Below are 10,936 nucleotides of genomic sequence, written 5' to 3'. Positions count from 1 at the left end.
TTCTAAATACTCATCAAGGTTAATTAAGATAAACAAATTTTAATGATTTAAGTTAATAGAACTCAACTCAATTAATTAGTTACAGCATTAGGGTTTACAGTGCAGGAAATGTTTTTACCATTGTCTGTTGTCCAATTTTGGTGAGCCTGTGTGAATTGTGGGCTCAGTTTCCTGTTTTTAGCTGACAGAAGTGGCACCCAGTGTGGTCTTCTGCTGCTGTAGCCCATCTGCCTTAAGGTTGGACGTGGACCTTGGTTGTAATAAGTGGTTATTTGAGTTACTGTTGCCTTTCAGCTCAAACTAGTCTAGCCATTCACCTCAGACCTCTGGCATCAACAAGGCATTAGCGCCCACAGAACTGACGCTCACTGAATATTTTCTCTTTTTCGGACAATTCTCTGTAATCCCTAAAGATGGTTGCGCATGAAAATCCCAGTAGATCAGCAGTTTCTGAAATACTCAGACCAACAACCATGCCACGTTTAAAGTCACTTCAACCTTTCTTCCCCATTCTAATGCTCGGTTTGAACTGCAGCAGATTGTCTTGACCATGTCTGAATGCCTAAGTGCATTGACTTGCTGCCTTGTGATTGGCTGATTAGAAATTTGCGTTAATGAGCAGTTGGACAGGTGTACCTAATAAAGTGGCCGGTGAGTCTACAAGTTTTCAGCAAGTACATTTAAAGTCAGTTTAAAGGCTTTTGATTAATTAAGTTACCTAGGCAAATTAAGCACAATAGTGGTTTGTTCTGTAGCCAACTGAAGAAAAGAAATCTAAACCTAATAGATAAACAGTTAAGGGAAAAAAATACATGTAATCCTGCCAAACTCAAAGATATAAGAAATATATTTTTTTGGAAGAACAAAATATTATAGAAAATATTGTGGAAAACATTGCTTTGTTAAACATCACTAGTAAAATAACATTAACATAAGTGCTAATAGTTTTGCCTTCAACTGTATTTCAACATATAAGAGAAAAATGGTACATTGTGACACAAGAAAATACTATTTAATGCAGTACTTTTGTCAAACTGGCTACATTACTAGAATAGAATAGGAAATGGATTTGTATACTTATTTCTGCTAAAAAGCAGAGTTCACTCAGACTTACCATGTCTTCTCTAATTTTCATTAATGGCCTAGAGTGTGCAAGAAAGCAAGAGTTTGAGCGATTATTCTCTTACGGTAGCTTTGTACTCTAGCTTACACTACACAAAAAAGTCAAAAGATCCTAATAAAAGAGGTATTTGTTGAGTGACTGAAACTTTCAACACTTTCTACCACACCTTGTTTGACTTGGCACAAATGAGAAATCCGTACATGTCTCAAAGGAGCTTTAAAGTGCAAGAGAAGCATTTGTTTTGTACATTTGTCATGAGGCGAGTTGGTATCTGTCACGTGTGTTCATGATGTGTGTTTTTTTTTTGGACAGTAGTGTCAGAGGCACCCACATCCAAGCCGTACCAGGGAGTGAGAGTGAAAGACCCGGTGAAGGAGCTGTTGCGAAGAAAAAGAGGAAATGCTGCCAGATCCACAGCAACAGTAGGAACACATCTGAACCCACACGCACTCCAAAAAACACATCATTGATATCAGAAAATAGACCCTTAACTGTATCTCACTCATTATTTATTCAAATCTTGCCCTTTTTTATTCTTCAGAATTTCCGTATGTAATGAATTCATTGCATTTACTGTCAAAATATCTGCAATTAGCAGATTTTTGTATTTTGTGATTTTTATTTCTGCATTTGGGTGTTTATTGTTTATTTTTCCCCATTTATTCAAGCTTTTGGGTTGCATTATAGGACTTTGATATTTTTTTCAAAACATTTAGCACTGAAAATTTTTAATAGTGACTTTTATTAACACTTAATAGTTTAAAGTGGTATATTGTCTAGATTGTTTTTGTATATCATCATACAAAAAGTTTGTAATAAACTGCCAGTATATTTTCTGTCATTTCTTTTCTAATTCAATTTATCTTTGCTTCTACAGCACTTTTAAAATGTAGAATGTGTCAAAGCAGCCTAACATAGAAGTTCCAATAAATTGAAACTGGATTATTCCAGTTTAGTTCAGTGTGGTTTAAATTTCACTGCTGAAAGTCCAAACACTAAAGAGCAAATCCAGGGATGCACAACTCCACAAATCCCAAACCAAACAAGCCAGAGGCGACAGTGGCGAGGAACAAACTTCACTTTTCGAACTATTTACAGACGTATTTCTCTATATATTATTTTTTTTATACAATATATTATTTCAAACTACTCAAATAAACGTCACTTTGTTAAACTGTAGAGTTAAATTTTAACACTAAAAGTCAACAGAGCAGAGATCAAGATATCAAGATCAAGACCATAATGCAATTCACAAATGTAAATAAACGGAAAGCACTTGTAAATCACTAAATATGGAAACAGATATTTTTTACAGTATAGGTGGTATATCCAAATGTGAGGCTACTTATTAAAGAAAGCATGGGTTTTAATCTTTATATTATGTAGTGTCTCAGTTTGGATTTGCAACATTTTGTGACATGTTTTCTGAAGGCCAAATTTTGGTCTAAAAGTGGCAATAAGACCATCACAAAAGTTTCAATGGTTTCCACTACAAATACAATTAAAAACCATTAGAAAGCATCCAATTCTAACCATCAAAACCTTTATATTTACCTTTATATATGTTTTGGGACATTCCATTGGGATTTATTGGTTTAACATGCCAAAAACCCAACATGAACATAAAATTTTCCATTAAAACTCATACAATTTTCATTGTAAACATTAAAATCAGTGCAAATGATATTATAGCTTCTGTTATATTTTCAGCAGGGAGAGAACTTGAGTGAAAGTATAGATACTCTAATAAAACATTACTCCTGCAAAAGTTCTACCGCAATTAATGATAAGTCAAGTGTGCAACCAAATGAAAAAGAAAAAATATTTTTATTAGATCATATTCTGTATATAAAAAGTAGAAAAACAATATATGTGTATATGTGTGCCGACAAATATATACACAATGTAAAAACTTCATAGAAGAAACATCCAGGCATATTAAGATTTATATCCATTAGAGTTCGTTTTGCCCATTTGTCCATGTCTGAGTCATTTAATTTAATGTATCTACTGATACCGGAAACCGATACGATACTTCTATAATACACATTATATAATATATTATATAATTATTATTGTTTTTTTAATTTCAAAAAATAAATAAAACTTTTGGACTTTAAGGCAACAGAAAATATAAAAATAATAATAATAATACAAAAACAAATAGCTCCTCAATCTATACCCAGTAGGCAATCCCAAGTTTACATGTCTTACAGTTTCCTATGGAAATGTTGCCATCATCAACTTGGACATCCCTAATTTCTATTTTGTGCTCCAGCAATAAGGAGGATGCACAGACAATAAATTGTATTAACATTAAAATGATAGTTTTCAGTCCTGACCCATTTCAATGGTTTCAGACACTTGATTGCTGTTTTACAATTCACAGACTGAATATGATTTGCACTTACAACAAATAACAAGTCTTACGGCTTATTAAGTATAACTGCATTTTTCGAATCAGTTAATAATTAACTGGAGATCAACTTTGATCTTTTTAATTGATAAATCGTTTACTTGAAATTTGTTTTATAAACGGATCATTGCAATCAGATCAGTCCAACATACAAAAGAATTGTTCCAAAGTGGTTTGTAAAGCATTTTCTCCACTACAAAATAATAATTTACTTTGCTACATGTATAAAATGCAATGAGTTTGGATTTAATTTCTTAATTCCTCTTAACTTGGATTTCATTTTTTTTAATTAAAAAATAAAACATTTTTGAACACTAGAAGATCTTTATTTTTTGAGGTATGCTATAAAATATTTCAGATTCTCATTTAACACGCTTCCTTAATAAATTTTTACAATAAAACCAAAATCAAGTGTAGTGTAAACTATAATTTAAAACAATCATTGTTTAAAACAGTCAAAATATGGTCAACCAGTTGGTAGAGCAGGCACTAAAGGGATAATGAAGAAAAAATTTGTCTGAGGAGTGGTCATGAGCAATGGTGTCAGGAATCAAGAGTAATTTTCCATGCATTTGTTTGACACTCATCTAATTTAATGCTTTAACAACTGTTATTAGCTCAAAACCTACTTTTAGACACCAGCGAATTATATACTGAGAATAATCTGTTATCAGTTATGAACTATAACTTCCAAGCAATTGAAGGATCAAAATAATTACTAGCACCATAGTTTTTTTGGACTCAACCCTCTCTTCAAAATATTTCTTTAATTTTTAAATATATTGTCTGGGTTTGGGTTTATTAGTCACTAGTTTATTAGTCCAGTCAAGTTCGCAATTTTTGATGTTTTATAACATGCTTCTTAAAGCCCATACTTTTGCTCATCCAACATTTCATTTACATTTTTACAGTAAATCCACAATACCAGGACATAAATGTGTAATAAATGGGTCAAAATGTTAGATTGATGTCACTTAATTGCATTTGTTAGAAGAGGTGTGGACTCAAGTCAGTGACTTGCGATTTGACTCGGACCTGTTTTGAAGTCCCAAATTTGAGAAGATTTGGAACTTGCCTGGAGACTTCTCTAACTTGACTAGGGACTAGACTTGAATTGTAAAGACTCAAATTTTCTTGTGACTTGCAGAATTATTACTTTTTTACTATGACAAACACAATTCAGGTCATAGCTCTCCAAACACTGACTGTATAACAGACTCCAAGAGAACCCATTACAAAACTTACAATAGGATTGCGAAAGACTGCAAAATCAACGTCAGATTCAATTTTACAAGGCATTACTAAATGCAGAAAGGCAGGCTCTCCAAACTCCAAGGGGATTTTGGCCTTATATAATCCAGGTGTTTTTCCATGACAGTTAAACTATTCCCCCACACAGCCAGAGGGGTTGGGCATATAGGGCCTATGCAAATCCATTTGTTGATCTGCCAAGAGGCTTGCCTACCAACCTTCTATTTTTTTCTTGACAACACATTGAAAGCATAAACACACTCAATGGCCTCTTTCTCACATTAAACTCTCATAGAAAAAGATGATGTGAACTGTTAAATGTCTTTACCAGACTCTTTTGTCATTTTCCATCGTAAGGATGCTCTCTTGGCTGATCAGTTATTGCTTCTCCAATGGACCTCCACCATGAACAAGAGCTGGACATGCTCTTATCTTATCTGTTACTTCAGGGCGAGCTATTATCTGTAAAGCAGCCCCTCCACGTGCTCTTTGCCATTTCTTTCATCACCTCTCACTGTAAGGAGATGAGGGTTTTAAAGCAGATCTGCCATTGTTAAGCTGGGGGCCGCAGTAAGAAATGCCTTGATCCAATCTACCAGGTGAAGGTCTTAGACGGAAGAGACAGAAGTCCCAATAATCAGTTTAAGTGGAATTTAAGTGGAACCACTTGCCCTGACATGTACATAATTTTGCAAAGGGATCGCATTGTGCTACCTTAATTGTTTGGGATTTGTAGTGCAAAAATGATAGGGTAATGTGCCGGCAGTTGGTCATTATTATTGGTAAATAAAACCCCAGAGCACAATTGTCTTATGCTGCAAGGGTATATTTGAGTATGAATAGCTAAAAATAGTTATATTCCATGAGTCTAAATGATTGATTTTAATTTTAGGCCAAGTAAAATATAAGAAAAGATGATCTTCCTTGAAGACATTTGTCATGACTGTAAATATATCAATAGTTTTGCTGAAATATGTATGGCAAATAATTCAAGCTGGACGACTTTCAATTTTTGAACCCTCAGATTAAATAGTTGTATCTCTGCCAATTATAATCCTATCACAAAAATCTATAAATCGTTGGAAAGTTTATTTATTCAACTTTCCGATTCCCAATATTGACACTTTAAAGTGGGTTTGTGATCCATGGTCACAAATGAACTTACTGAATACAGGTTGACCCATTTATTAGATGTCAGATTACAAGAAATACATGCATACTTGGACACAAAATGACTGATTTGCATCTAAATTTGTTCTGTGTTGAACGAAGGCTAAGGCTTTGTTGTTTCTGGACAATGCTCACTGAGATCTCAAACCCGATTGTAAACAAGGCTTGACATTCTCCTGAGGTTGTCTTTAGTAACTGCAGCCTGAGGGTAGAATACTTGTAATATTTGTCTATGTAAAGTATCAAGAAGTTAATGTGTAATAAAATATATATCAAACAAATGACACAAACACTTTAGATTTTAAACACTGCTTTGGATTTCACTTATAACGCATGTGTCGCATATATCAACTTTCATTCTTAGAGGACAATGAAATATGGTTAAGTAATTTAATTTGCTTGTGACAAATAAGCTCATCTGTAACATCAAGGCCATTTTGGTGGGTGGAGGATAAAGATGATTCCAAGAGCCCACACGCAGGCGGCTGAGCAGAACCTTGATTTTTTTGGTGAATGATTTTGGTATATAAATTGCCTCTTTGCATGCTAATCTAAAATGTAAGAACCCTTCTGTGCCAAGAGTGAGTGTTTATCCCCTTAAGACATTTGCAGGTTGCTCAGAAATGCAGCACTTCACAGACCACTTCTGAACTTTGTTCATCATTAAGAGAGAGAGAGCAATTCTCAAGAGGTGAGATAAGCCAACATCAGGGTTCCCAAAAAAGATATATGGCCATCCAATGACATGTAAAAATATACATTTTCATTTGTTTGTTGTCTATAAAATTTGGTTTCAAAAATTTTATTTTAGGTTGTAATCTTAAGTTTAAGGTGTTTTATTATTATTATTATTATTATTATTATTATTATTATTATTATTATTTTAGAATGTTTCATTTTTAAAGTGGATTGTGAAGTGTTTGAAAGGAATAGGGCATAGTGGTGAAAACTCAAACTCATAGTGATAAAACACAATCAGTCAGTGCTTCTGACAGCTCTAGAGGTGTAGTTCCAACCACAGAAGATTGAGACGCAGCTTGCAAATGTTCTTTGGTTGATGGATTAGGGAAATGCAGAATCGCTGAACTATGTTTACAATGATGGAACTGGCAGTGTTAGTTGACTTATAACAGTTTTGGGAAATGAACCCCTGAAAGATAGCTAACGTTAGTCGCCCAATTAGTCAAAAATAAATATATTTTTTTAGTCCATGATTTGTCTTATGATTCTTTCAAGAGTTCACACTTAGCTGATGATTGGTAATCAAGCTTGTTTGGCGTGCTGTGCCGGGAGCGAGCCCTGAGCTTACAGGATCCTCGAGCCCTGGGCTACCTCCTGTTGCAGGGCGAGAGGGGAGTTTGAGCTCAGTTAGATCTCAATGACTCCCCCTCCTGCTTATTGTAGCTAAGTGTCAAATATGGATGCTAAGAAGGTGTACTCAAAGCTTGGCTAAAAATATTTTGGATTAATTGTTTTGGGTGCTTGTTTTTGTACTTGGGGAGGAAACCAGAGGACCCGGGGAAAACCCACGTGAGCACGGGGAGAATGAGCAAAACTCAGAAAAGTCGCCTGGTTTGGAAGGGAATTAAATCAGGGGCATTCTTGCTGTGAGGCAACAGCGCTAATCACTAGCCACCAAGCCTGTTTGAAAGGAGGGAAAGTATTGGGTTGATAGGGGGAGGGGTTTCTTCAAAACAAAGATATTGAGATGAGAAAAGTCTTGTTATTTATAATGAGTTAAGGATCGTCTGATAGGATCATTAGTCATGAGCTAAAGTTGGAACAGCTGTAAACAATTATAAACATGTGATCCTCTCAAAATTTGTTTATACATAAACTTCACAAAGTAAAAAAATATATATATTAATTCTCTCAGTTATTCACCCTGATGTTTGTCTGCTGGCTGAAAGTTTTAACAATCAAATTAAAATATGAAAATGATAAAGTTTCACTTATTGCACAACTCAGTCCTTTCAGCACAAACTCTCTGAACTGATGATCAATTCCAACAGCAATGTTGAACTGACTGACCTTGAACTTTGTGCATTTGTCTTTTGTGGTTGACAAGCTATTTTTGGGGGAACTTGAATGAGTCAAAATCACATAATCAATAATATTGTTGAAATCACAAATCACAAGTTTGCAATGAAAAACTTTTAACTGGCAACCCAACTTTACTATTGTCACTGCCTTTGCAGGGCCAACCCTTAGTTAAATCCCCACCTACGATTCAGGTATGGAAACCTTGCAAACTCCACACAGAAACACCAACTGACCCAGCCGAGGCTCGAACCAGCGACATTCTTGCTGTGAGGTGACAGCACTACCTACTGCGCCACTGCGTCACCATTTTAAACTTTTATTTAATGTTTACAATGCAAATTCAATTAGGTCCACTTTATTTGGTAACCAAGCAAAAAATGTTGTAAAGCAAGTCTCTTATATAATATATCTACTAAAAGACAGAAAATATTACTTTACAAACTTTATTGTAAATAATATGAATATTTTCATATTAGTCAGTAATATAAGAAAAAAATATTTAAAAACTGAATAAATATAAGTTTACACACATTTATTCAAGTAAATTAAACAGAATCAATGATGTGCTAAAAATCTGCCGAAATCTGTTGAATTCTGCATCCACAGATCCTGTGTGGGTCTACTGATGACTTACAAAACAGTATATCAGACACAAAACATGCCGTTTTTGTTCACAAACAACCAAGCAGAGGCTGGGCAACCCTACAAAACCTTAATTCATTTAAAATGATCAGAAATCACACAGCTAATAAATCATATCAAATAGCTCAGCTCTGTGCAAAGAAAACCAAGCATCTAGTGTCCTTGTAATGCAGTATCACACACTGGGGGAACAACAAAACAAAAACAAAATTAAAGAAAGAAAAGGAGGTGAAAGAAAAAAACAATTAGTCGACCCCAAAGGTCTTTCCCATCCTTTTAACCAGATTACCAGCTCAATGTGTGGATCAGCTCAAGTGTCACCCAAATCCACTGCTTCAAACAAATCGTCCACCCACACCTATAATTTTCTCTGAAATATATCCACAGCTGATCGCCACATGAATTCACTTTATTATATTTATATTATATTTATATAATTTATATTAAAAATAAAAACAAAACATGTTCATGTTCATATTTTAAAGAAATTAATATTTGCATATTTTAATCATTGTTCTGATAATTGATGACTGATCTGCACATGACCATAATGGGTGAGGCAGTGGCGCAGTAGGTAGTGCTGTTGCCTCACAGCAAGAAGGTCGCTGGGTTGCTGGTTCGAACCTTGGCTCAGTTGGCATTTCTGTGTGGAGTTTGCATGTTCTCCATGCCTTTGCGTGGGTTTCCATTTAGCTGATAATAAATAAAGCATAATTTGCATGCTGTCCTGGTAGAGAGCCCTGAGCGTGTAGCATCCTCGAGCCCAGGGCTCCCTCCCGATAGAGAGGGGAGTTCGAGCTCAGGTAGGTCTTGAGAACTCCCCTGCTTGTCGCTGTGTAAGGTGTAAACTAAGGTTGTCCTGGGTGATAATTTGGTTTAGTCGATTGCTATGGTGTATGTTTTTGGACGGTGGGAGGAAACCGGGTAACCCAGGGGAAACCCACACGAACATGGGGAGAACATGGAAACTCCGCACATAAACACCAACTGACCTGATAGGAGGTTGGACCAGTGGTGTTCTTGGTGTGAGGCAACAGTGCTAGCCACTTGGCCACCGTGTTGCCCTATCGAAAAAGAAAGGGGTGGGAAGTAAGGGTGGAAGGGGGAAAAGCTTTGAGACGAAGATAACTGGAGTGAAAAACTCTGGTTATTTATAATGCTTCTGTATTCATCTAATAGGGCGGATTACAGAGCTAATGAGGTGCCAGCCGTGTTAATCATAAGCATGTGCTACTCTCGAAATTAGTTTATAAATAAACCACACTTATTTCCATTTCCACTGTCAAAAAAATAGCTAATTTTCCTGTACCCTTTTTGGGACCCTTTCGCAAGGCTACCTAGCACAAAATTACGGTATCAAAAGGGTGAAACTAGAATCACTGCTAAATGCTACTGTATGATTTACAGAGAATCATCATTTGAGCATGCTGCTATCCATTGGAAGATGAAGAAGCACCACTTTTTTAAAACAGCTGAAACATAACACCAAAATAAGCTTAATACAGTTTGTAATGCCACACAACAATGAACCATAAACCAACAGAATCTGCTGTATGTCCTCTATTATGTCTAAACAGAAAGTGTGTGTATATAAAAGAGTTTGAGGGTGTTTTCCAGTTCTTGGTTCACAACTCTTAAGGCATATGGCCAAGTAATTGGTGGTTTATTTCACTGTGGCGATTTCGCAAAAGGAAAGTGGGTGTAATCCAAATAACTAGCCTGTCACAAAATGTCTCTTAATGCAATCTTCTCCTAAACCACAAATAACTATAATGATAGACAAAACGAATGTGCGTTGTTCGTGTGTTAAACATTCGGTTCACTGAATCTGTCTTCATTTCCATTCTAGGTCATGGTTCCCAGCAACACTTTGCAGTCCTGCACACTTGCTGGTAAGTAGCATACAATTTTTTTCTCTCTCTTTGATCAACACAACATATTTTCCATGCTCTCATTCCTCTCTAATAGGGACTTCCACATTTGCAGAAGTCCCCCAGAGTGGTCTTAATGATTCGGTAGTGGACGTCAGCGGACTCTGCACAGGCTGGATTGCCCAGACCACCAGCACAACTGCTCTCCAGCCTTTGAGCCACTGGACTCCACCAGACTGTCAACACCACGACCCTGCCATTCCATCCCACGCTGACATGTATGTCCAGCCGATCTGTCCTGGTTACACTGTGGTGGGTTCTTCCCCCATGCTGACGTTTGCACACACACCTCTCTTCACCAACCTTGCGGTGAGCCAAAGACTGACACCAAGCCACAACTTCTGTTTCATTGCCTGAAGA

General features: G+C 36.1%; 1 protein-coding gene across 20 annotated transcripts in view; it reads left to right on the top strand.

Annotated features, from left to right (window-relative positions):
• The window catches only part of pou2af1 (POU class 2 homeobox associating factor 1), a 35,573-nt gene that overhangs the window by 20,601 nt on the left and 4,036 nt on the right, over positions 1 to 10,936 (top strand). For 9 of the 20 annotated variants that reach the window (XR_015509315.1, XR_015509314.1, XR_015509306.1 and 6 more), the window contains 3 exons: positions 1,436 to 1,545; positions 10,495 to 10,537; positions 10,614 to 10,885. Coding sequence is in view for 7 of the 20 variants with exons in the window: in XM_087284015.1 (XP_087140141.1) it covers positions 1,436 to 1,545; positions 10,495 to 10,537; positions 10,614 to 10,885 (425 nt within the window). In the remaining 13 variants the exon portion in view is untranslated. The remainder of the gene's footprint in view (positions 1 to 1,435; positions 1,546 to 10,494; positions 10,538 to 10,613; positions 10,886 to 10,936) is intronic. The other 11 variants (XR_015509316.1, XR_015509311.1, XR_015509310.1 and 8 more) reach the window with 3 other exon arrangements.

Source organism: Danio rerio, chromosome 15, assembly GCF_052040795.2.
Source record: "Danio rerio strain M-AB ecotype USA chromosome 15, GRCz13ab, whole genome shotgun sequence".
Classification (NCBI taxonomy): domain Eukaryota; kingdom Metazoa; phylum Chordata; class Actinopteri; order Cypriniformes; family Danionidae; genus Danio; species Danio rerio.
This window is presented reverse-complemented; position numbering and strand designations above follow the sequence as displayed.